This window comes from Pipra filicauda, unplaced genomic scaffold (genome assembly GCF_003945595.2).
Source record: "Pipra filicauda isolate LSUMZ 115617 unplaced genomic scaffold, ASM394559v2 scaffold232_size1229904_pilon, whole genome shotgun sequence".
Taxonomy (NCBI): Eukaryota; Metazoa; Chordata; class Aves; order Passeriformes; family Pipridae; genus Pipra; species Pipra filicauda.
Genome location: NW_024104346.1, coordinates 83,933 through 110,589, shown reverse-complemented (window position 1 = coordinate 110,589; position 26,657 = coordinate 83,933). Strand labels below are relative to the sequence as shown.

The 26,657-nt window shown below is 53.1% G+C and overlaps 1 protein-coding gene across 1 annotated transcript; it reads left to right on the top strand.

The window, feature by feature from the left end:
• Positions 1–226: 226 nt before the first annotated feature.
• Positions 227–18,529, top strand: SMAP2 (small ArfGAP2). The gene is made up of 10 exons (XM_027743231.2): positions 227–380; positions 10,781–10,914; positions 11,671–11,756; positions 12,821–12,899; positions 13,719–13,805; positions 14,285–14,363; positions 14,812–14,912; positions 15,253–15,418; positions 16,532–16,857; positions 17,428–18,529. The coding sequence occupies exons 1-10, from the start codon at positions 278–280 to the stop codon at positions 17,551–17,553; spliced, it is 1,287 nt and encodes a 428-aa protein (XP_027599032.1). The 5' UTR covers positions 227–277; the 3' UTR covers positions 17,554–18,529.
• The last annotated feature ends 8,128 nt before the right edge of the window (positions 18,530–26,657 follow it).

The window sequence follows — 26,657 nt, the reverse complement described above, 5'->3', positions numbered from 1 at the left end:
ATTCTCCCCATTCCCCACAACCCCCTCCAAATTCCCCTGACACGTGACCTGCCCATTCATCCCTCCGTGGCCCCGCCCCTCGCCCTCTCCCATTGGCTCCCGCGGCCGCGCCGCCAACCAATCCCCGGCGGGCGGACCGGCGGCGCGCGCGGTGGGGGCGGTGCCTCGGGGGCGCGGGCGGCGATTGGCTCCTCCCCGCCGCTAAGCCCCGCCCCCGGGCGGAAGCCGGAAGCGGCGGCGCCGGCCGTGACCCGCGGGCGGCAGCGCCGGCCCCGCCATGACGGGCAAGTCGGTGCGGGACGTGGAGCGGTACCAGGCGGTGCTGGCCGGGCTGCTGGCCGAGGACGAGAACAAGTTCTGCGCCGACTGCCAGGCCAAAGGTAGCGCGGGGCGACCGCTGGCACCGCCCCCGGTGTCACCCCCCCCCCCGGTGTTACCCCCTGGGTGCCCCCCCACCCCCGCCGCGGTCGCTTCTCGGGGCTTCTCCGGTGTCTCCTCGGGGACACCCCCGGCGAGGGCCCCGAGCTCGAGCCCGACCCCGCTGGGCCGGTGCTGTCACAACGGTGCTGCCCCGGCGGTTTGGGGGTGGTTTGGGGGGGGGGGGGGGAGCGGCTGGACCGGGACGGTGGGGTCTGGGGGGAGCACGGTGGTTTTGGGGAAGAACACGCTGGTTTTGGGGGGAAGAGTGGTGTTTTTTGGGGAAAGAACACGCTGGTTTTGGGGGGAGGACCCCTGTGGTTTTGGGGGAAGAACACGCTGGTTTTGGGGGGGGAAAGACTGGTGTTTTTTGGGAAAGAACACGCTGGTTTTGGGGGGAAGAGTGCGGTGGTTTGGGGTTAAAAAAAAACCCGAATGGGGGCAGGTTTGGCCGCAGCGGGGTCGGGCTCGCTGTGGGTCCCAGCGGGATGTGCCTCTGGAAGCGGCTCCCAGTGCCTCTGGAACCCGCCGGTGCCCCGAGCTCGGGGTGGGAATGGGGAGGGAACAGCCCGGGAGCTCCCCGTGGGAATTCAGCGGCTCCCGGGATGGGGGGGGCCTCTCCTCGGGGTGGAGAGAGACCTGGAAAGCCGCTGTTGTGTAACTGGGGAGGGAATTCCAGCTGGGGAGTCACATCCTGTCACCCAGAGCTGGTCTTGACCCGACAGGGGTTCGAAGGGACACTGGGTGAGGAAAGAGGAGTTGTGGCATCACCCTGGAATGATGGACCACTGCAGGAATGCCAAGGCTTTGTCCTCTGCTTCCTTTTCCACTGGATTCTCCCGTGGGAGGGTGGGGAGGCCCTGGCACAGGTTGCCCAGAGAAGCTGTGGCTGCCCCAGCCCTGGAGGTGTCCAAGGCCAGCTTGGAGCAACCTGGGATAGTGGAAAGTGTCCCTGCCCTGGGGGAGGAACTGGACGAGCTCTAAGATCCCTCCCAGCCCAAACCATCCCGTGTCTCTGTGATTTCAAGGCCTGTTGTGATCCTGACCTGTCTGAGAAAGGAGTGGGAGGGGGTAAGAGAGGAACTGGTATCTAACTGTTTGAATTCCAGGAGACAAAACAAAGGAATGAAACTATTTACTTGTCCCCTGGTGATGCACATTCTGTTCTGCACTTACTGCTGGGAAATGCTTGTTTTCCTGTAGCAAAAGAGTTGAGGTTGCCTAAAATCCTGTTTTAATGAGCCATTTTAATCACTTGGAGATCTGGACTTGAGCCTTTTTTTCCCAAGAGCTGCTGGAAATGAACTTGGAGGAGGGACTGCCTTTAAATCCATCTGTAAACAGACTTGGTCACCTCAGTGTGACCCCTAAAAACTGCAGAGCACCTCTGAGCAACACGGAAAAATTATAATGCTGGGGTTTGTTTTCAACCCTGCTCTTAAAAACCCCAAACCCGCAGTAACCTCATCCCAAGAACCTGTTTTATCTCAGAGATGGGTTTCCTGCTCCACACCTGGGTTGGCAGAGGGCAGATGTTCCCCTCACGTGCCAGTCCTTTATCTCTTGGCACCTCGAGCCAGCGCTGAGGGCAAAAATAGCTGCTTTATCTTGTGTTGGGGGGCACGAGACAGCAACAGCCCCAAAAGGGGGACAAATTCCCACCCCCCAGCTCCAGGGGGATGTGATGGTGGAGCTGCTCCCGCTCCTGGGACATCCTGGAAGTGCAGAATGCCAGTTAATTGTCATTATTATTGTAAGGATTGTAATTAAGTCAAGGTTCAGGGGTTCAGCCCTGCCACCAAAGCTGGAAGCAGCTCCTGGCTGGGAAGAGGGATTGCATCAGTCCTGGGGTTGTCCTGAGTTATCTGATCCAATAATTATCCACTGAGTTATCTGATCCCACAATTAGCCACTGCACTAATGAGATTCCTGGAGGTGGGAAATCCCCTCCTGGAGGGGGGGTGTGGCCACGGGAGGTGTCTCTGCCGACAGCTCTGGGTAGTTCCTGCCACTCAGGGCATCTTTTGGGGGTTGTGGTGAGTGTGGTGCTCTCCCAGGGACGCTCTGAGGAGCAATGCTGGCAAGAAAGGCCTGACGTTCCTCCTGGAATAACGATGTTCCTCCTGGAATAACGGCAAGGTTCCCCTTTGGACATGGGAATGAGCCCCAGGTGGGCCTGTGCAGGGTGAACAGAACACTTTATTTGATCTAAATTTCTGAAATTTCCTTTCCCAGTAAGGAAAGCCGTGCTGGGGGGAGGCCACGTGGGATTTGCTGGCTCCAGATGGTCCCTCTCAGCACTTCCAGGGATACCTGGAAGCAAAGCTGCTCATCTGCACGGGTGACTGAAGTGTTCCAGGCCAGGTTGGAGCAACCTGGGCTGGTGGAAGGTGTCCCTGCCCATGGCAGGGGGTGGCACTGGACGAGCTTTAAGGTCCCTCCCAACCCATTCTGGGAAATCTCAGGGTGTTTTTGCTTCTGCAGCAACAAACCCTGCAGTGCTGCTTGTTTGGGAGGAAGTGGGGTGAGATCTCTCTGCTGCTGCTTCCTCTTTTCTTTGCAAACCTCCTGCCCGGGGGGACTGGGGGGGCTGAGCAGGAGTGGGTGCACAGGGGGGAGTTCCCCCTGTGCCAGAGCAGAGCAGGGGGAGCTGAGTTGTCATAACCCTCTTGCTGAAGGCCTTTGCTGTTTGAACCACTTGAACCAAACCCCTTGAAGGAACAGCTGCTGCTCCCCCACGTGGGATCTCTCCTCCCAGAGCCTTTCCCGTGGAAAGGGCCCTTCCCAGGACACTCTTGTTGCTGCTGTGGTTCCATGTGTGTGTCCTGCAGATAACAGGGCTGTTGAGCAGCCTGTGTGGAGCATCTGGGAGCAGATTCACTGCTGAGCCCTGGAGGCTGAGGGGGCAGAGGAGATGGGGACGTGACCTTGAGCTGGGAGCGTCCCGATGTCCTGCAGGGATCACAGGATGCCTGTGTTGAGTGGCACTAACTGGATTCTGCTGCATTTCTGACTCTCCAGCTGGCCTGCTGAACCCTACAGCTAATTCTGTTTGATTCTCTCCTTCTCCCAAACTCTCTCCCCCTCTGCTCTCCAGTCCCATCCACCCCACAGGCTCCTTGGATCCCGTTGTGGACGTCGGAGCGGCAGGTCCCTCCCCAGGGAGCACCACGAGGATTTCTGTGTGTGGCCAGCGGTTAAGGTTGCCCTGTGCTCCTCCTGGTTTGTCTGACTCTTCCCTTCATCCCTTGTCTTGTGAGACCTGGGGGTTCTGTGCCAAAATCCACCCCTTCTAACTCGGTTAGATGGGAAAACTGTCGCTGAGCACAACCCAAACCCTGATTTAATTCTTTAGTCTTGGCCAAAAAAAAAAACAGGTAGAGCTGTGAAAATCCCTGGCCAGAGGTGGTTAAATGTGGGGATGGGAAGGAGGAAAAGCAGGATGGAGAGCCTGTGGCGAAATAGGTGGTTAAGGAAGGATGACTTCCAGTGGAATGAGGGAATTAGCTTGTGGGGGGGGAGTTGGCTTAGTCCAGCCAAAGTAATATTAATATAAACCATGTTTTCACCAAAAATCTGTGTGACTCAGCTCCTCCCTCAGCAGCCTCTTGAGTCGCAGCTGAATTTCCTTTTCAGTCAAAGCAGTTCAAGGAGTAACTTTTTAAATAGCTGTGGAACAGCTGCATGTGAGGGGGGAGGATGGTTCTGGGAGCAGTGCAGGCTGTGCCTGCAACGGGCTCCAAAAACCACAGTGGTGGCACTAAAACTGCTCAGCTTGGCTCAGGGAATCTTGTGTGAGGGGAAGGCTCAGCCTTATGTAAGGGAAGCTGCCAGAGGGATGCACGTGGGCTTGTACACTCATTTCAGTCCTGAGCTGCAGCCCTGGTGTTCTGGGTGATCCTCCAGGATTCTGCTTTGGAGCTGTCCTGCTCTTCCAAAGGCAGGTCTGAAAGGAGAGTCTGGGGTGTAAAAAAAGGATTGATTTCAGTTGGGTTGAGTGCAAATGTTCAGAAATGGACTTTAGCCTTTGGTGAGCTCCATCTGAGCAGAGATTCTGAGTGTGAGGCTCCGGGAGGGATCACACCTCTGTCCACCCCGACCCTACAAACACCCCCCTGAAGTTGTAACTCACCATTCCAGCAAGGCAAAAAGCACCAGGGGGAGTTATTGTGGAATTAGTGTTGAAGTTGTAACTCACCATTCCAGCAAGGCAAAAAGCACCAGGGGGGGTTATTGTGGAATTAGTGTTGAAGTTGTAACTCACCATTCCAGCAAGGCAAAAAGCACCAGGGGGGGTTTTTGTGGAATTAGTGTGTGCTGGGGAGAGCTGTGGGAAGATCCCCTTTAAGATCAGCCCTGCAGAGCTGTGAGTCACACGTGGATTTGTGTCCCCACAGCTGCCAGGAATAGGTGACAGGGATAATCCCCCCCGGCACAGGCACCTGGCCCTGGTATTCTGGCTCTGTCCTCACCCACCTGGGCACTGCAGGGTGGCACAGGGTGGAAATCAAGGCTCCAAAAATGCCAGGCTGCAACTTTAGGGGGAAGTTTGTTCCTATAGTAACTGCGGGGAGTTACATAAGGAATCCCACAGCTCCCGTGCCAGGCTCTGCAGTGCAAAGGGAGCTCAGCCTCCAGAATGCAGGGAGCTTCTCAAACCAGGAAAATCTTTGGTCTCCTCTTGGTTGATCCCCAGTAGTGATCATTCCATGTGTCCCAGGAAATCCAGGACTGGAGCTCCGAAGAGAAACGGAGTGTGGGGCTGGACTTACCTGTGCTGGGACTGGACATTCAGCGCTTTAATGAATTCTTTACCTCTGTTTTTGCCACTCCTTGCTGGCCAGGTTATGCCCTTTCCTCAGGAATGTCAAGAGAGAGTGAAAAGCAGTTCATGGTCAGCTCCAGATATTGAAGAGATTATCCAGATTATCAATGAAACAAAAAGTGACCCAGGACCTGCCACTCCTTCCTCTTTTAGGAGGTATTTTAAGGACTTAACGGCTTCTGAAAGCTCCACAACTCGAAGGAAATTGGAAAACAGGGTCTAAGTATTTTTAAGGTGAAGTGATGAATTGAAAAAACATCTTGGAAGGGATTAAATGGCAGCAAAATTTAACTCAGTGCAGTGATGGGAGAGCTCCCATCCTGCTGCTGTTCACAGGTGCTTTTGGACACAGGGCTGGTGTTTACCCACCATTTTTTTGTATGAATTTTTTGTAATTCATGGGAATTCAGGCCTCCTTGAAACCTGCAGCTTCCAGGATTGGCTGGTGGGTGGTTTTGGTTAAAAATGGTACAAGAAGGGCATGGCTTGATTTATAAATGTATATATATTTTCAGGCTGTGTCATCATCAATATTGGTGATGTCACCCAGTCCCCTTGCCTGGATTGCTGTCGTGTCACTGCTCAAAATTGTTCCCTTTCACGCTTGATTGGCTCAAGTGCAAACCTCACTTTCTGCAGCAGCAGGAAGGCCCCACCCTGCTGTTCACAGCATCTTTTTTCCTCTCCTCCACCTCCCTCCTCTGCTGCTCTCACCACAGCTCAGGGATGGGACCAGAGATCAGCCCTGCACTGAAGTGCTGCCTCCAAAGCCCTCAGATATTGGGTGTTTGTGGAAGATTTCAAGCCTGTTCTGAGAGGAAACACAGCCAGAAGCAGCTTGGTGGGACTTGGCCAGCGAGGTACCCCATGGGTTTGGGGAGGAAGAGTGTCCTGGTTGCCAATAGACCAAGAAGATTTTTAAGGCAGAGCTGGAAGCTGTTGGAGGGAATATTCTCAACCTTGTAGTTGCTTCTGGCTCTTCCTGCAAATGGTGGTTGATATATATTTTTTTTTTCCTATATATATTTTTTCCTATGTATATTTTTTCCTATATATATTTTTCCTATATACATTTTTTCCTATATATATTTTTCCTATATCTATTTTCCTATATATTTTTCCTATGTATATTTTCCCTATATATATTTTTCCCTATATATATTTTTTCCTATATATATTTTTTCCCTATATATATTTTTTCCCTATATATATTTTTCCCCTATATATATTTTTTCCTATATATATTTTTTCCTATATATATTTTTTCCTATATATATTTTTTCCTATATATATTTTTTCCCTATATATATTTTTTTCCTATATATATTTTTTTCCTATATATATTTTTTTCCTATATATATTTTTTTCCTATATATATTTTTTTCCTATGTATTTTTTCCTATGTATATTTGCAATTAATCCGTGTTAATGACTGAACCCACCTGGTCAGAGGCTGGTGCTGGTGAACACCAAGGCTTTGATCCCTGGATGAGCCATCCCTGGCAGAGTTGGGCCTTGATGAGCCTCGAGGGTCCCTTCCACCCCAGAAAATCCTGTGCCACAGCAGAATTTTGAGGTTTTGGGATTTTTTTAGGGTTTCCCTTGTTCCTCCAGGCTCTGGAACACTGAGCTGCACAACAGACCTTCCAGAGAAGGGCAGAGGAAGTTGTTTTGCAAGACAGGCTTGGTCACAACGTCACCAAGTCCTTAAGCAACCTTCTAGAGCAAGGAAACCACGAGGCAAAGGAAGCTCCTGGGTCCTTGGGTGGTTCCTCATTTGGCTTTGGAAAATTGGGACTTCCCAGCTTGGGCTGGATCAGGAACCTCCCCGGCCCAGCGTGAGGGAGGATGGAACAGTCACCTCCCAGGGATTATCCCGCTCCTTCCTCTGCCTGGGGGTGCTCCAGGGATGGCTGGATGATGCTGTATCCCGACCCATGTTAGTGGGATCCATGGGAATGTTTCCCTGGCTGCTCCCAGGCAGGGATTGTTTGCACTGGGAATATTTCATCAGGCTCTGAGCAGTGATGTTCTCTCCTCCCTGCCCATGAAAGCAGCTATTTTTTTTCCTGACCCTCCTTCTCAAAAGAGCAGTGGCTTTTGCAGCCAACTCCTGTTTTATTTTTAAATGCCTTCTGGAGGGTTATTGCTGCAGAAAGTTGCAGGGGGAGCTTCAGCCAAAATCTGGGGCCTGAATAAAGGGTGAGGAGTGAATCCCCTCGGGATTTCTCAGTTAAAACCGCTCAGGGGGGTGAACTCAGAGCGAGTGACTCACTTGAAGTGGACTCCTCAGGCTGTGCTGGGGTTTTGGAGGGGATTGGGAGCCTTTTCAGTAATTCAGAGCACTCAGCAGCCCTTGCAGCATTGATGACTTGTGGCTTAGATGGGAGCTGGTGTGTGACCAGCTTGGTATGTGGTGTTTATTTTGACAGGCTGGGATGTAAAACAGGCTGTGGAAGTGTCTCCTGGAGCACTGGCTGGGCAGCTGAGCCTCTGGCTGGTGCATCCTCCCTCAGGAATCCATTCAAGTGTTCAGTGCAGCTTTGTAAAGTCAGGGCTGGCTGAGCAGGGGATGCTTTTGGAGCTCCTGATCTTCCTGCAGGCACTGCCAGGCTGGGAACGTTCCCCAGGGTGGTCTGGTCTGAGCTAAGTGTGGTGCCAGGGCTGAGGGGGTAGCTGGGCTCTGGAATCTCCTTGGATTCTCGCTCAGAAGTGTGGGGTTGTTGGATCCAGGAGGGATTTGTGCAGGTGTGAGCTGAGGCACAGGGACAGCACAGCAGGACAGGCTTTGCCCAGCTGGGTTGGTGCCAGAGCCTTCCTTTTCCATGGGTGTTAAAATCAGCCCTAATGCTGAAACACAGCACCAGGAGTGGCTGATACTGGTTGTCACTGGGGCAAACTCCCAGTTTTCCATGTGGGAAGGGAGTTTCCATCTCACCCTCCAGCTCTGGTGGCTCCGAGGATGCTCAGCCTCGAGGGGACTGTTTTTATAACATTAACCAGAGTTAATTCACGGGAGGAACAACTTCTTTAATGGTTCTTTCTAGTGGTTTAACGAGCTGAAAGTTTCTGTTACCCTGTCCTCAAACCTTCCTGGAGATAAATCCATGATTCCCTGTGAGAGTCAGGGTGTGCCCAGAGGCTGCAAGGGGTGATAGTGCCCCAGGGCAGCTCCAGCTGATTAACGCTGCTCTGTCCTTATTTACTGATAAAAACCCATTTTTCTCTGAAAAACTTTCCCCTCTGCTCCAACCAGGGTGTTTTTCCCCCCTCAGTCACTGGATTTTCTGCACAGTTTCGTTTATTGGGGAGCCAAATGCTGCAGCATGTGATGGAACTCCCATCTGCAAATACCACCTGGGGATTTTTTTTCAGGTCTGTCACCTTGAAAACAGATGTGGAACCCTGGGGAGATTTCCCCAGAGCCCTGCCCAGCCCAGTCTGAGCCGGGGGGGATATTTTAGTGGCAGATCCACAGATTTGAAGCCTTTCTTGTAGCACCTCCTGGCTCAGCAAGGACACCCAGAATATCAGCAGCGAGGAGCTCCCCCCTGTTGTATAATGTATTTATACAACCCAATAATGTATTTATACAGCCCAACCACCTGCTGGGAGGATTTTTGAAAGCCTGTGTATTAATTTTTTTTTTTTTTTAAATATTCCCTGGCATAACGAGGCTTCTCCATCCTGGGGTCACCCAGAGCTGGGATTTAGCAGTGCAGCTGTTAGTCCTGCACTCAGTCCTTGCTGTCCCAGCCCCTGAAGTGCCACTGAAGTGACACTTTGCACCCCTGAGTCATGGTGGTGGTGGCAGGTTGTGGTGGCTCCATGTGACAACAGTGAGCTGATTACTCCAGCCCCGCTGGGGTATCTGCCTATTAATCCTTTTAGTCCTATAAAGGCTAAATATATCCAGAGTTTAAATCTAACCTTGACTCTCAGGCTTAATCCTGCCTGCAGTCTCACGTTATGGTGTGGCTGGGAGAGAATTCCCTGTGGGAACCCAGGGAGGGATCCTGGCTGACCCTGAGCGAGGCTTTTAGTCCAGGTCCTTACTGTTTAACATGCTAAACTTATGGATTCTGCTGTGATGGAGTCAATCCCAGGTTCTGGTGGGTATAATAAATGAACAAGGGTGTGCTTTTAATCAGGTCTTCACCAAGAGCTGTTCCTAAACTGGGAACTGAATTCATCAGCTCTGTTAAATTAATGTCGTTCTCAAGGGCTGCTCTTGAGGGGAAAAGCAGCCAGTGATGGCAGGAAAGGCCAAAAGACTTAATAAAAGCTTTTTTTTTTTTAAAATCATGAGTTCCCTGGAACAGGTACTGGAGGTAAGTTAGAGGTTATCCTGGAAAGGGTTTGCATTAACAGCCCCAAAGCCCTCAGGATGCTCCAGACTTTCCCCATAAATAGGAATGAAACTGTTCATAGCGTATCCAGAGCCTCAAACACAGCACTGCTTTTTTAGGGCTTTGAAATTACACTTTCCCCCCTCTTCCCCCTCCCACCTCACTCTCATTAGCTTTAGGCTTTGCTATTTTAGCAGGATAACTCTTCCTCTGCAGCAATGCCTGGAAAAAGGGGCTGGCACAGTTGGTTGGAGGCTTTCAGGTCCCTCATTCAGGCTTTGGCCCCTTCCCTGTGCAAGGTGGTGAGGGCTGGACACCCCAGCTGGGGCTGGCTGCAAACTCCAGCCAGGGGGGTTAGTTTTTTTTTTTAAATAAAATGAGTTTTAAAGCAGGACTGAGGGCTGGGAGAGGGGCTGTGAGGGGTGGGAGGACCTGTGGACTCTGCCCACCCCTGGGTGATGCCCTGCTGGGTTTCCTGGGTGCAGGGGGGTTGCAAATCTAAGCTTGTTAATCATCTTTCCCTTGTGGTGTTTTTTTTTTTATCCCTGGCATGATGTTCCCCCCCCACACCCTGGAGCTCTCCTGCCTGCCCCAGCTGCATGCCAACCTGGGATCAGGGTGGAACTTGGAATTCCCACCTGGGAGCTGTGGAAACTGTGGAGTGAACTGACCAAGTGTCTCGTGTGCTGGGATTGCAACCTGGGGCTCCACGTTTTTTTTTGGGGGCCAAATCCTGGGCTTGGTGCTGCTCTCCTGGCTGGGCTGGGCCCTCCTGCCTAAGGCTGGTGATGCAATTCCCACTCTGAGGAATTTTTGCTGCTGTTCCTACAGCAGCAGGGAACGTTCTGGAGCTGATTGCACTGCAGTGAGGTTACCTGAGAAAGAAGGAAAAAAAGCAGGAGCACAAACTTGAGTTGACATGGCTGCTACTTCTGGCTAAGCAGAGCTCTGGGGGTTGTGGGTGTTTTCTTCCCTCTTCCTCTCAGAGCTGTTTGTTTTGCGTGGATGGAAGAGGGAGGCAAGAAACCCTCCAAATATAATGATTTAAACATCCTGCTGCTGCCTAATTCCGATTTCTGACGTGGAGGAGAACGCAGACACCTCAGTCCCAGTTCACTTGGTAGTTTCTGAGCTGCTCGAGGCGACCACAGGGGTGGAGCTGGGGTGAAACCCTCATGTCTCTTTGCAGGGCCACGATGGGCCTCCTGGAATATCGGGGTGTTCATCTGCATCCGCTGTGCTGGGATCCACAGGAACCTGGGAGTTCACATATCCAGGGTCAAATCCGTCAACCTCGACCAGTGGACACAGGAGCAGATCCAGGTAATGAGGGTGGAATAAATAAATACAGAGTTTGTTAGGGGGGCTCCATAAATTTGGGAGTAGCCAGAGCCTGAGTAGCCCAAAAATGTGGGAAGAGCAGCGGGAAGATGATGTTGGGATGGGAAAATGTCATCATTTCAGAGGGTGAAGACAAATGAGCTGCAAGTGCTGTTTGTTAAACTGCCAAAGGCTGCTGCTGCCTGGAGCTGCTGCCCTCCTCCTCTCCCTGAGGTTTCCAGGAGCCAAATCCTGGATTTCCAGAGGGACTTGGGGCTGCTAATGTGATATTTGTCTTGTCTCTGACTAAATATTGGGCCGTGGTGCTTAGGAGTGGGTAATTGTACAGGAGGCGCTGGGTGAGGAAAAGTGGGAATTCTGGAGGGATTGGGGGAAAAGGGGCTGGAGGAGGAGGAGAATCTGGGTCCTGGAAAAAAAGTGGGAATGCTGGAGGGATTGGGGGAAAAGGAACCTGGAGGAAGAGGAGAATCTGGGTCCTGGAAAAGTGGGAATGCTGGAGGGATTGGGGGAAAAGGGGCTGGAGGAGGAGGAGAATCTGGGTCCAGGAGGAAAAGTGGGAATGCTGGAGGGACTGGGGGTAGCAGCTGCACCAGGATTCCCTTGGCAGGTGAAGAGTGATTTTGGGTCCAGAGAGGGCTCAGAAATCCACCCCTGCCTGGAATCCTCAGGGCTGCACTTGGGAGAGCTTTGATGTCTGGGAATGCACCAGTTCAAGGGCTCTCTGGATTTTTTTTCCAGTGTGTGCAGGAGATGGGAAATGGCAAAGCAAACCGGCTCTACGAAGCCTTCCTGCCCGAGAACTTCAGGAGACCTCAGACAGACCAGCATCCTTTCTCCAGGGGAAAACAGGGAGCCAGAGCTTTGGAGCTGCAGCCCTGGCAGGAGCTGAGCAGGAGTTTTGACTCCCCTGAGCTCCCCCCGAGCCTGAGGAGAGGGGGGGAAGGATTGAGGATTGGTGCTGAGCTCTGGGGGAGGAGAACTGGGACACCAGTGTCACCCCAGGGAGCTGTTCCACACCTGGGAGCTGTGGGAAGTGGGAGGGTGGGCCTTTCCAAAGGGCTGAGGGTTTCCAAAGCTCACTGGACACCTCATTGTGGCCTTCAGTGCCTGAGGGAGCTGCAGGAAAGGTGGGGAGGGACTGTTTCCAAGGGCACAGGGAATGGCTTCCCACTGCCAGAGGGCAGGGTTGGATGGGATATTAGGGAGAAGTTCTTCCCTGTGAGGAATGGATTTCCCAGAGAAGCTGTGGCTGCCCCATCCCTGGAAGTGTCCAAGGCCAGCTTGGAGCAACCTGGGCTAGTGGAAGGTGTCCCTGCCTGTGGCAGGGGTTGGAATTAGGTGATCCTTAAGGTCCCTTCCAACCCAAACCATTCCATGATTCCATGATAAAAAGGTTTAATGCTCCTGAAAACTTAAGAGCTGTAGCTTTGACCTTCCAGGAGGGTTTCTGGTTGCTGAGTGAACAGGGGGACAGTGACATGAACCCAAAAAAACCCCCACAGGAGCACCTCTCCACCCTCATTTTTTGTGTCTTAAGCTGGTGCCTGAGGTGCTTTTTTATGTGCAGGATCCAGTGCTGGCCACTGTAATCTGTGCTGATGACAAGGAGTGAGTCTAAAACAGTGAAGAAAACACTCTGAGAATCTAAGCCCTGATTTAATGCACCTTTTATAGCACTGTCATGCTTGGAATAACCCAAGGGCAAAAAATCGAGCAGCTAAAGGGGGGGTTTGGATCCAGCACTAAATTATTTTAAGAAAGTTACTGCTGGAAATGCTCTTTAAACAGTCATTAGTTTAGTTACAGCCTGTACCTTGTACCTACTTGTCAAATAATACCACGTAAGGCTTCTATTTTGGACTCCTTTGTCCTTAACGAGCTGCTGAAGAGCCGTGGAGAGTTTCATCCGGGATAAATACGAGAAGAAGAAATACATGGACAGGAGCATCGACATCAGTGCATTCAGGGTCAGTCTCTGGGCACTCCTGAGCCTGCAGGGGTGGATGTGAGTCTGTCCTGGGAGTGCCTGTGTGAAAATACAGCTCCTGTGTTTCCTGGAGCAGTGACTAATCCCTCCTCCAGGGCTGGTGGCAGCCAGTCAGGGAGGGAGAATTTAAATTGGAGGGGATTTTTGAGGGGTCTTGTCCAGTTCCTTGCTCAGAGCAGGACAAATAAATCTGTGCCTAAAACCGGATCAGATTTTAGGTACCTGATCAAATCAGATCAGGTTTTCATTTCAGTACCAGCATCATGTATGAACTTTGTCCTGGTGTGATGGTCAGTTATGAAAAACCAGTTTAAATAATTCCTGGATCAGTGACTAATCCCTCCTCCAGGGCTGGTTGCAGCCAGTCAGGGAGAAAAAATTTAAATTGGGGATCTTTGAGGAGTCTTATCCAGTTCCTTGCTCAGAGCAGGACAAATCTGGGCCTAAAATCTGAGGGTTTTCAGATCAGTACCAGCATCATGTGTGAACTTTGCCTTGGTGTGATGGTCAGTTTTGTTATGAAAAACCAGTTTAAATAATTCCTGGATCAGTGACTAATCCCTCCTCCAGGGCTGGTTGCAGCCAGTCAGGAAGGGAGAATTTAATTTGGAGGGGATCTTTGAGGGATCTTATCCAGTTCCTTGCTCAGAGCAGGACAGATAAAAAAAAATCTGGAGCTCAAATACAGCCCTTTAGCTGCATCTGAGGGTTTTCAGATCAGTGACAGCATCATGTGTGAACTTCCTCCTGGTGTGATGCTGAGCTCTGCCCCCTCACCTCAGTGTGTTTTCCCTGACAGAAAGAAAAGGATGACAAATGGAAAAGGAGCAACGAGCCCCTATCGGAAAGAAAACTGGAACCCATCATCTTTGAGAAGGTGAAAATGGTAAGAGCAGAGGGGATGGTGGTGGATCAGTGGTGGAGGCACCTCCAGCCTGCTCTGGGAGCATTTTTTCTGCCCTCAGTCATAGCAGTGGGTGCTTTGAGTCACTCTGCTGGTGGGAGCTTGTTTTCCTCTGCTCACCCAGATATTAAGCAGATGCTCTCTGCCTTGCACTGCAGAGCAGATTGGAATCCAGCTCTTCCCTGCTCAGTTTTCCAGCCTGAGCAGCTCCTTTTCCCTAGTTTAAGAGCCTGCTTGGATTTGACAGTGGGCTCCAACCTGTTGGGGCAATAGAACAGCTCAGTAACATTCGCTCTGAAATTCTCTTTTTGGCAGAGCAAAGAGAATTCCACTTTCATTTTCCACTTCTTTCACTTACATCCAAAAAGGATTTTAAGGGTTAATCTCATTAAAGCCTCAGACACACCAGAGTAAACCCCAAATCTGAGCAAGACTTGTGGTGTTCTTTCCCCCCCCTCCAGCCTCAAAAGAAAGAAGAAATGCAGCAGTCTAGAAAAAGTTCTCCTAAATCTGAGCCAGTAATGGACTTGCTGGGACTTGGTAAGAGCCTTTCCAGCCCTTTTGCCCTGGTTTGAGTGACTTTATAAACCCATCTGGTGAATTTGATGAGCTTTTAGTGGTGATTTTCCCCGTGAACAATAGGAAGACTGGAGTGTTCTGCTTGAACTGCTCCAGTGCAGCCCAAGCACAGCCCTCAGTGCTGCAGCAGGAGCATTTTTCCTGGTGTTTTCCTTTATGCTGGAGCAGTTTTGTGCCTGGAGTGTTGCAGGAGCAGCTCTGTGGTCAGCACACACTGCAGCTCTGGGGTTAACAGCTCACACAGGACGCTTCCTGAGTCCTGCTCCAGCTCCTCCCGTGGCCCAGAAGGATGAGGGAGGTGCTGGCAGTGTGGATCAGGTCACTGGGTGGGGTGGCACCTTGGCAGGGAGGGGAAGGAGGTGTCCCCCAGCCCGTGTGGGGACAGCCAGCACAGCTCTGTCTCTCCCAGATGCTCCTGTGACAACCCCTGTCACCAACGGCAGGCCCAGCAGCCTGGAGAAGGACCTGGACCTCTTTGCATCAGTGGGATCAAGCTCAGACTCCAGGAGGGTGAGCAGGGAATGCTGGTGCTCAGCAAGGCCTGGTTGGGTCATGGAACCACGGGATACTTTGGGGGGGAAGGGCCCCTAAAGGTTATCTTATCCTTGCAGTGAGCAGGGACACCTTCCACTAGACCAGGTTGCTCCAAACCCTGTTCGACCTGGCCTTGAGCGCTTCCAGGGGTGGGAATTCATTCCTAAAATACCCTCCTTCAGCTGAATTTGCCCTCTTTGACGTGAGCCCTTGCCCTGCCCCGTGTCCCTGCACAGAGCAGGGCTGAGGGGCCGATCCCTGGTGCCCTCCCTGGGGCTGGGGGCACGTGCTGCCCTAATCCCTGTCCCTGTCTCAGGTCCTTGGCTCGATGCCAACCTCTGGGAGCGCCGGTTCTGTTCCCGAAAACCTGAACCTCTTCCCTGAGCCTGGAGGCAAAGGGGAGGAGGTGGGGAAGAAGCAGCTCTCCAAGGACTCCATCCTGTCCCTGTATGGCTCCCAGACCCCCCAGCTGCCTGCCCAAGGTACCTCAGGGCCGAGCTGCTCGTGGACAGCACTGGTTTGGGGTGGGTGGGGTGTCCTGGCAGCTGACAGGGATGTGGGAATGTGGGTGGTCCTTGAGAATCCCACAATGGTTTGCACGGGAAGGGACCTTAAAGCTCGTCCAGTCCCACCCCTCCCATGAGCAGGGACACCTTCCACTAGCCCAGGTTGCTCCAAGCTGGCCTTGGACACTTCCAGGGATGGGGCAGCCACAGCTTCTCTGGGCACCCTGTGCCAGGGCCTCCCCACCCTCCCAGGGAAGGATCCCTTCCCAATATCCCACCTATTCCCACTCTGACAGGCCGGGCTGTGTCCCCAGGGCTGAGCCTGCCTGGTCCCAAACCCCAAATCCTGGGGCTCAAACCAACACAAACCACCAACCCTTCCATCCAACACTACAAGCCCCTGAGCAGAGCAGAGGGAATTCTGGTGCCTGTTACCAAACCAGCATCACCCAATCCCACGGGTGGCAATGATGGGACAACCACAAATGTTGCTTTTCAGCAGAAACTGCTGCAGAACTCAGGATTTGGCTCCTCCAAGCCAGGCCTGAGCTACAATTGGTCAACACTGTTGATTTTCCCCCCTACCCGAGCATATGTTGTGATTTGATTACATCCAGTAAATCTGCCAGGGCCTCCCCACCCTCCCAGGGAAGGATTCCTTCCCAATCTCCCATCCAACCCTGCCCTCTGGCAGTGGGAAGGTGTCCTGTCCCTGCACATCCCTCTCCAGAGCCCCTCTCCCCTCTCTTGGGAACACAAGGAGCAGCTGAGTGCGGGGTTGGGATTGGAAGGGGTTGGGATTGGAAGGGGTTGGGATTGGAAGGGGTTGGGATTGGAAGGGGTTGGGACTGGAAGGGGTTGGGATTGGAAGGGGTTGGGATTGGAAGGGGTTGGGATTGGAAGGGGTTGGGATTGGAAGGGGTTGGGATTGGAAGGGGTTGGGACTGGAAGGGGTTGGGACTGGAAGGGGTTGGGACTGGAAGGGGTTGGGACTGGAAGGGGTTGGGATTGGAAGGGGTTGGGACTGGAAGGGGTTGGGATTGGAAGGTCAATGAACCTCCTCCCTGCTCCCTCCCTGCCTGTCCCCAGGAGCGATGTTCATGGCCCCGGCTCAGATCCCGTATCCCGCCGCCGCCGCCTATCCCAGTTTTCCAGGCGTGACCCCGTCTGGCAGCATGATGGGGGGTCTGCTGGCCCCCTCGGTGGGCATGGTGGCCCAGCCCGGGGCCGGGGGCATGGTGGCCCCCCTGGCCATCCCTGCTGGCTACGTGGGCAGCGTGCAGGCGGCCGTGCTGGGCGTCCCCAACGGCGTCATGGGCGCCCAGCAGGGCGGGTACGTGGCCGGGGTGGCCGCGGTGCCACAGCCCGTCTACGGGGTCCAGCCCACCCAGCAGCTGCAGTGGAACATTGCCCAGGTCAGGGGGCACTGCTGGGAACAGGGGGAGGGCAGGGAGGGAGCTGGGATGGGCCGTGGAGGCTCCCTGGGGTGGGCAGGGTTGGTGTGGCGGGAGAGGGGGGTCACACGGGGGGCTGTGCTTGGGGGAGAGCAGATATCTGTAGGACAACAGCTCAGCTTGTGGGGAGGGGAGTCCCAGAGTCACTGAGGTTGGAAAAGCCCTCCCAGCCCATGGAGTCCACCCTGTGCCCTATCCCCACCTTGTCCCCCAGCCCAGAGCACTGAGGATCACATCCAGTTATTCCTTGGACACCTCTAGGGATGGGGACTCCACCACTTCCCTGGGCAGCCCCTTCCAATGCTTAACAACCCTTCCAGGAAGAAATTCCTCCTGATGTCCAACCTAAAGCTTCCCTGACACAGCCTAATCCCAATCCCATGTCCTCTCATGCCTGGGAGCCCCAGAGCTGCTCACCTTAACTCTTCAGAAGAACTTCTGCTTGAGCCTGGAATGTGTTGTGGAGCCCGAGTTTGGGCTGGATCCAGGACACCTCCCTGACCTCCCTCCTCTCCCCTCTCCCCTCTGCAGGTGACCCAGCAGATGGCTGGGATGAACTTCTATGGAGCCAACGGGATGATGGGCTATGGCCAGTCCATGGGAGGAGGAGGAGCCCAGGGCAGCAATCAGTCCCTCAGCTCCCCGATGTGGAAATGAGCCCTCGCGTTGTGACCATTTTTGCCTTCTGTTCTGTTCTTCAAACCTGCTCTCCATGAGACATTCAGGGTTTTTCCTTTTTGGGGCTGCCCAGCCCCAGACCCTTCCACCCCCCCAGAGCCCCATCTCTGCCTTCTCACTGTCACACAGGGTGACACCTCCTCGGTGAGCAGCCCATGAGCTCCCCCGTCCCCAGCACAGTCAATGCACAGTCAGGGGGGATCCCCCTCCTTGCACAAACCTCCTCTGGGTAGCACTTGATGTCCTGCTGGGCAAAGGTGGGACTGACGAATCTCTCCTTTGTTCTGCCTGCTAAAGCCAGGCCTTGTCACTCCAGACTCCAGTGTTAGTAGGTTTGGGGTTAGTTAGAGGGGTGGGAAACCTCGTTTGGTGCTGAGGAACTGGATTTCCCCCGAGCCCAGGGGCAAGCAAGCCTTGCTACCTCCTCCCTTGAGCGAGTTCTCAGCTCTCTGACCCTCATTGGAACCAAAGTCCTTGGGAAGCCCCCCCGTCCCTCCCCCCCTGAGCCAGCAGGATTCTCGCCCGGTGTGGGGGCAAAGCCCATGGAATGTGAAACTTGCACTTCAGAGTGGCTTTTCTGTCTGATTGTTGGCATTTGATGTATTTAAACTTTTAACAATCTTAACTGAGAGGTAACTTATCCGGGGCTCAGAGCCCACTGCGAGTTTTCTTACACTTTTAAAAATGACTATGACATCCTAATTTATACTTTTTTCATATTTTTTTTTTGTTTTGTTTTCTTTTTGGTTGTTGTTGTTTTTCCTGTGTAATCCTGGTCCCCTTTTCCTGGCTCGCTTTTTGGACATTTTGAATCTTAGGCAGGTTTTCTTTTCTCATCTCCAGTAGAACACACAAACTGCTTCAAAGTCATCAGCCCTGAGCAAGAGGTCAGACTGTGGTCTGCTTTCTCCTGTGGATATGTAAATTCCCAAATAAAACATTGCAGTGAAATCTCCCCCTTGGCTCTGTGGGTTTTTAACCAGCAGGTGTTTCGGTGGTGGGGTCAGGGTGAGTTGTTCATTCCAGGTGTGGGGATTTTGGGGTGTTCCAGCCCAAATTCCAAGGCCATGTCCCAAATGCCAAGGAGCTGAGGGGCTGCCAGCACTCCAAGAACTGGGCTCAGCCAGGCACAATCAGGTCAGTGGATGCTTTTATATACAAGAGTTTGGGGTGGGGGAATTGAATTATTCAGCTTTTACACCCGTTTTTCAACAGAACCTGAGCAAGGCTCAGCCAAAAGGTGCATTTTAAGGTTCCACAAAAAGTTAACCATCGTAAAAATAGGGAATAGAATGGGTTTGGGTTGGGAGGGAGCTGAAGGATCATCCAATCCCACCAATCCATGGGCAGAGACACCTCCCACTGTCCCAGGTTGCTCCAAGCTGGCCTTGGACACTTCCAGGGATTGTGCCAGGGCCTGCCCACCCTCCCAATCTCCCATCTGACCCTGCCCTCTGGCAGTGGGAAGCCATTCCCTGTGTCCTGTCCCTGCAGGCCCTTGTCCCAAAGTCCCTCCCCACCCTCAGGGAAGGTTGGCTGGGATTTGGGAGTCACCTGAAGCACAGCCAGGAAGGTTTGTGGGTGGCTGTGCAGCTGCAGGGAGAGCTCAGAGCTCCTTGTGGGGGCCTTGAGCTGATGATACTCTGCTTGTTAATGATGGTATTTCTTTCCTCAAGTCAAAACCTGCTTTTTCCAGCAAAAAAAAAGGGAGTTTCTTCTTTCCCCTTCCTCCCCAGTGTGTCTGATGGGTGACTTGTTTGGGCTCCATGTTTTGAAAAGCTCGACTCAAGCACAGAAGAAAGTTTTCAAGCTGGCTTTAATCATCTTCACTTGCTGCCCCAATACTGTACATGCAGGTACAAGCCAATGAAAATGTGAATAATTCAGGTTTTCCCCTCTTTTTTTTTTTTTTTTTTTTTTTTGTGGGGGGGGTGGGGGGAAAACAGGCTAAGGAATATTTTACAAAAACAGCGTGCACCCTCACAGCCATCAGTCCTGCTGCATATAGAAACCACAAAAATACAAGAGTTTGACATTTAAGAAAGACCACACACATAGAAAACAGGTACAGAACACAGGTAGAAAATTGCCATTTGCTTGTTTGAAATCCATTCCCGCTCTCAAGGATCCATCACAAGCCCATCCCCTCGTCTCGGACGTGGAACTGGGGGCTCAAAGGACCCTCCAGTTCCCCCCCTCTGGGGTGATTTCTTTAGGGGGGGAGTTGTCAAATAGAAGGAATCTGTCATCAAACCAAGTTTATCCCGGAACAGGAGCGGGGGGTTCACTGGCTGCTTCCATCCTGGCTCCCGAAATCCAAAGGTATCCAAGGTGAGTGTGTCAGTCCTGGGAGTTCTCCTGCCTCTCCTGTTCCCTGGGGGGTGATGGTGACACACCTGGCACCTTTTCATTCAGCCCCAATTAACTCCTGGCTAATTGGGTTCTGGCACTTCCCAGCCCCACGGGGCTCTCCTGGGTCAGCTCATCCTTCTTAATGCAATTTTTTTTTTTTGGGATGGGGGGGATTTTAGGCTGGAAAATGTGAAGAACTGTGTGTCCTTGTGTGGTTGTGTCACTCTGAGCTGCACCCCTGTCACAGAAACTCCTTCCAGCTCCAGCTGCCACGGGAAGGGCTGGGATTGGGAATGACAGGCTGAGCCCTGGGTGCATCTCATTGCCTTCAGTGATCTCATCAATCCTACCTCAAACAATTTGGGACCCTTTTATGCCCCCTCAGACTTTTTTTAGGGGGGTTGACACAGTTTGAAGGCATAGGCTGTGTTTAAAGATTTGTTAGTTATGGACAAAACCCCTCAATTGGGAATATAAATTTGGAATAATTTTTTTTTTGACAGGATGAACGTTTCCAAACTGCACTTTGGGTGCTTTTAAAACCTCCTTGGTGCTTTTCCCCCTGTGCTCGTGTGGGTTTGATTTCCCTGCTGCTGTCAAGAACCAAATTCAGGGATGAACTTCCAACTTGGAGCTGCTGCTTCCCCCCGGAGCTGTCCCTAAGCTGCTGTTTTTTCTCTTTGAGGTATAAACTTTGGGGATTAATGACAGATTCTTGAGTCCTGGATCGTTTCTTACACGATCCAGGAGCTTGTTCCTAGCGTGGATTTGGAGGTGGGGAGTGGGATGACACGATGGAGGGGGTGGCGGGGGGGTGGGGAGGGGATAATTCCATTTAAACTGCACGAAAAAAATCAAGCCCTTTAAGAAAAACAAGGCCACCAACTTCAAAGTGCTCTAAACATTCACGAGGCACCCGCTGCCAGGGGGCCCTCCCTGGCCAGTGGGGACGGGGAGGGGGAGCTGCTCCTTCCCCACGGCAGGAATTGCTTCACACGGGCAGGACAAAATTCCCCCCCTTTTTTTTTTTTTTTTTTTTTTTTTTTTTTTTTTTTTTTTTTTTAGCGAGCGCCGGGATCTGGGTGTTTACACACAGCCCTCCTCTCGGGGATCGGGATCAGGGCTCCAGCCCTCCCTCCCTCCATCCCTGCCTGCTCCCCAGGCTCCCTCTCCATCCCTGCCTCAGGCAGGAGCTCTGGGAGGGGTTCGGGAGCAGGGTGGTGGCACCGAGCCCCCGGGAGGGTGTTGGGGGGGCTCGGGGGGGGGCTGTTTAACAGCAGAGATGAAAGGAGGGCACAGAGGGGGCCCCTCCAAACCCTCCCTCCCCCCAGAGGCCCCCCTGGGCTCGTGCTCCCCTCGCCTGGAGCTCAGCATTCCATGGTGCCAAAGGGGGCAGAGGGTGGGAGATGCACAGCCCGGGGCTGGGATTGCTCTTCATTGCACAGGTACAACAAAACAGAACCTGAATGGGGGCGAGTGCACAAGCTCTGGGGCTGAAAGAACAAAAAAACAGGGGGGGAAAGGAGGGGGACAAATGAAAGGATGAGGTATCACAACAGCCGGAGCTCCTGCGGGCACGGGGGGCACGGCAGCTCCTGGCCTGGGGGGCAGCTGTGGGACCACGCTGGTTCCTCCTGGATTCCTGGTGTCCGTGTCCCATCCTGGTGTCCGTGTCCCATCCTGGTGTCCGTGTCCCATCCTGGTGTCCGTGTCCCATCCTGGTGTCCGTGTCCCATCCTGGTGTCCATGTCCCATCCTGGTGTCCATGTCCCATCCTGGTGTCCATGTCCCATCCTGATATCCGTGCCTGACGTGGGGGGTCGGGCTCCAGCACTGTGGCAGCTCCTCAGACAGCAGGACAAACCTCAGGCCCATTGCTGAACGTTTTTCCAGGTCTGTTTTAAACCCTAAAAATCTTCCCCAGGTGGGTTCTGGTGAGCAGGATTGTCTTCACCCCAAAATTCCAGCCGTGCTGCTGCAGATGCTTTTGGGTTTTTTCCCCCTAACAAGCTTTTCCTGCAGCTTTTCAACCTTCTTTTTAGCTCCTAAACACAACTTTTGCACCTCTAACAACCAGCCAGGGGTTGGGGGGTTTTCTCTGTGAAAAAGGAAACCTGCCCCATCTCTGGAAGTGTCCAAGGCCAGGTTGGACAGGGCTTGGAGAAACCTGGGATTATGGAAGGTGTCCCTGCCCATGGAACAGGGGGTGGAACGAGATGACCTTTAAGGTCCCTTCCAAACCAAACCATCCTGGGATTCCATGGAGCAGAAGGCAGATTTCCAGATGAAGCAGCTTTGCTGGAGGATCATTGGAAGGGCCCTCATGCCTTTGGATGCAAACCCTGCTGTTCCTGCAGGCGACTCTCCAGATCCACCTGCAGGCACGAAATCCCGAAGAAAAGCAGGGAGAGCTCTTCCCATGTTTTTCCATGCGTGATGCAAACCACACTTGGGCTTTGGATTGGGCCAGTGAGACAAACAGTGCTGGAACACTGTTCCCTGACCTGGGCAGTGCTGTTGTTTTCCAAACCAGTGGCCAATCCCACACCTTTGGGAAGGTGACAGACGTGGAGTGTCCGAGTGTGTCATGTCAGTCCGGAGCGAAGCCCCTGAATCAACCAGAAGAAAACAGAAGATGGATTCTTTCCACCTGGAAAAAACATCCCTGGTGCTGATTTTGGAAGTAATTTTGGAGCAGGAAGGACCCTCTGGCTGTTCTCAGCAGTGCTGGGGGTTTGTGAGCCCAGGAAAACCAGGCAAGGGATGGAATGTGGCTGCTCCTCTCCCAAACACCCAGGCTGCTCTTCCCAAATCTCAGCTCTGCCCGAGCTGTGGTGCCACAGAAGAGATTCCCTGACAGCAAAGGGGAATCCTGATCCCACTCCCGAGGAATTCCTGCTCTTGGATTTGTAACCAAGAGCTGCACCTGTAACTGCTTCCGGAGAAAAAAGCTTGCAAGAGCTGGAAAAGCTGGATGTGGGGGGAATGCTTCCCACCGGCTCCGCTGCTCCGTGGCAGCAGGTTCAGTTCCCTGATTCCTGGGAATTGTTTTGGTATCTCACTGGATTTCCGGAGAACTACGTTGAAGCATCCTCTCCCCCTGCTTTCAGCATGCCATGATGACACAGGAGCTGATTTCTGGGCCCAGCTCCTGCTGCCCTCGAAAATTTTCACTCCACTTTGGCAAATTCAGCCCATTCCAGGCCAGGAGAAAACACAGGGATAACTCAGGCCTGGAATCACCGAGTGCTTTCTGTGCTTTGCTGCGTGGCTGTGACTTCTATTAGCATTTAGGGGATGTTTAAGTACCATTTCAAGGCTATTTTGGTAAAATCCAGCCTTGTGACTCCAGCTGGGGGTTTGATTCCAGCCCCGGCAGCGCCGTTCAGAGAGGTCTGTGTCAGGTGGGTGCTGCTCCTCACTGCTGGGGGCTGGGTGTAAAACAGCCTGCAAAGCTGATGTCATTTCGTATTAATTATTCTTTCTGGGGGAAAAAAAATATCTGCCAAATCAAGTGGTTTGACTTTCCTTCCATGATGGGAGGTAGAGGAGATAATCTGACCCATAACACCGAGGCAGCCACCTTTTGCAAGTCATATTGCACGTGGAAAAAAAATGCCCTTGGCAATAAAACATTCCCCCAGGAAAGGGAAAAACCCTGGAGTGCAGAAGCTTCTGGTTTGTCCTGGGATGGAGTGAATTTTCTCAGTGGCTGAGTTTTGGATTCCTGGGTGCTTTGTAGAAAGCAATGGGGTGTCTTGGCTCCGTTGTTCTCGTTGCTGGAGGAGGGAAAACATCTGACAGGGGGGCTCAGGGGCTGAGAAAGGAGAAGGAGCTGATGTTTCAGTGTGACTGTGGCACAATTCCCCCAGTTTAGTTTTCCCACACCTGTGCAAGGTGCTCCCCCAGGGAAGTGAGGGGCAGCTCCTGGGAGGGGGGGACTGGAAGGGAAGAAGGGAAGGTCTTGTTGGATTTTGGTCATTTGAAGTCACTGCATGGTGGCTCCACCTTGCCAGTGTCCAGGAGCAGGAGGGATCAGCCCCGTGAGGCAGCAAACACAAACCCAGCACCGAGGGGGAACTGGGGAGCAGTTTGTTCAGTCACCCCCCAGCGCATCCTCAGCGTGGCAGGGACCAGAAAGAAGCAAAAATCTTCGGGTTTTCCTTGTTCCCCGGAGCACCCAGGTTGTGCCTTCCAGGTGCTGGTTCTTCCCTCTGGGTTTTTCCAGCGGGGTTTTGGTAACTGGGGCAGGAGCAGCGAGGCTGTTGCCGGACCCCGGGCGCGTGGTCGGGATGTTCTGCTGCTCCTCACCCGCCTCTGTTCTCTGTCAGAACACAGGCGTGTGATGTTCCTGGCAGGGAGAGGAGCAGGGAAAGGAAGCTCTGCTGGAGGAATGCAGAGCTGGGAAGGGAGGGGGTGGGACGCTGTGTGCCCACAGCAGCGAGCACAACGTCCCTGCAGAGCTCCCTGCTCTGCCCACGCCGCTGCTCCGCGGCCCTCCGGACGTTCCGTGCTCCCACCACGGGCAGGTTTGGCATTTTCCCATCGAAACAGGGTAAATAGTGTCAGCTCGGAGGAGAGGAAATCTTTTCCTCTCAGGATGCTTTCCCTGATGTGCAGTCAGAAATCCAGCGCCGGGCAGAGGAAGCTCGGCCTCGTCCAGGAGCTGCTCCGTGCTCTGCAGGGAACGTCACGTTCCAACCAGTGTTAGTTCCTGTTTCAGGAGTCAGGGCACCGAGTTTGCTTCCCCAAACCACTGGAGGTTCAGTGCATCCCACGTTCCTTCCGTTGCCATCCAGCAGGAGCCCAGGAATCGGAGCGAGCTGCTCCAGCAGAGGATTCCACCCTTCACCAAGTGAAAGGATGAACCTTTCCCCATCCCAGGTCAGCAGCATCTGGGCCTCCTCTTTCCTCAGAGGTCTCCAGCGATTTTGGGTTGGCAAAGTCGAGACAGCAGCTGAAAGTCCTTGTCATGATGTCACTTAAATTTGGTGCTGTTTGGCAAAGCAGCCACTGCACAGTGGAGTCCTGCTGAGCCCCAGACGTGGGTTTGGGGACCCCAAGGTTTGGGTTTGTGAACCCCTGGGTTTGGGTTTGGGTTTGTGGACCACCAGGTTTGGGTTTGTGGACCACCAGGTTTAGGTTTGGGGACTCCAAGATTGGAGTTTGTGAACCCTCAGGTTTGGGGTTTTGAACTCCAAGGTTTGGGTTTGGGGACCCCAAAGTTTGGGGTTTGGAGACCCCAAAGTTTGGGGTTTGTGGGCCCCCAGGTTTGGGGGTTTGTGGACCCCCAGGTTGGGGTTTGTGGAGGGAACAGCTTCATCCCAACAGTCTTTTTCCTTCAGGTTTGGTTTTGTTCCGTGGTGGCTGAGCTGGTTCGTCGTTCCCGGTGTCACCAGGAGAACCTCGGTTGGTTTGTTGTGCTCTGTGCATTGTGGAATTCTGTGTTTTGCCAAGAAATAATTGTATAAAAATCCCAGCTGTGCTGTGGGTTGGTTTGTGGTGAAGACTGAAGGTCAGAGCCAGCTGGTTGGCAAAAATTCCCCATTAACCTCTTGTCCTCTTCCAGTCTCCAAACTGCTCATCTTTTGGTGTGTTGGGTTTGGTTGTGGTTTTTTTTTTCCTCTCTTTTTGGGAACTGATCCTTCAGGACAGTCATTGGATTAGGTTCATTTTACGAAGAAACCAGAGTTTCTAGTGGTGTCTCCCCTGAGTATTTTTCAGCAAATTTCATTTAGGCACCTTCAAAAAAAGCTTCCGTTAATTCTCGGGTTTGCTACAAGAACTGGGTCCCTCGGAGGGAACCAAAAATGCTGCTTTTAAAAACAAACAAAACAATACAAACAAAAACCCCCAAAACACTCAATCCTGACGAGAAACTCAACCCAGAGAGTCCCTTGGCCGTCCCCTCTCTCCGGCACCCGAATTCCAGAGCAGCACAAGGTGCTTGTTGAGATGTTCCCCTGTAGCAAATCAGCGAGTCCAGAGTTTGGAGAACAGGGCTGGGCGAACCCTCCGCTCCTGCTTGGAATTCAAGTATCCAGGAGGGCATCCCAGACCTCGGGGAGAGCATCCCAGACCTCAAGGAGGGCACCCCAGACCTCAAGGAGGGCATTCCAGCTCTCGAGAAGGGCGTCCTGACCCCGAGGAGGACATCCCAGAGCTCGGGGAGGGCATCCCAACCCCTGAGGAGAACATCCCAGACCTCAAGAAGGGCACCCCAGACCCTCAAGGAAAGCATCCCAACATGCAGATGGGCATTCCCAAACCTCGAGGAGGGCATCCCAGCTTCAAGGTGGGCACTCCTGGACCTCGAGAAGGGCATCCCAACTTCAAGGTGGGCATTCCTGACCTCGAGGAGGGCATCCCAAGTCCTCAAGGAGAGCATCCTGGACCCCAAGGAGGCATCCAGACCTTAAGAAGGACATCCCAGCTCCAGGGAGGGCATCCCAGCCCTCCAGCTGGCCCTCACGGGAGGAAGGGGCCAGGAGGCAGATGATCAACCAGATGATCCTGGTATTCCTGCTCCGTTGGGCCGCCTTCTCCCGGCTGGAATTTCCACGTGAGGCATCCCAGAGTTCATCTTTTGGGTCTCGTCGTGGCCGGACGAGCCCCCGGTCAGCGGTTGGGACACGAGCAGAAGAACCAGCTGAGGTGAGGGGAGTGCCCCTTTCCCTGCCCTCTCTTGCTTTGGCAATGGCACTGCTCACAGGCTACATGCTACCGGGAAA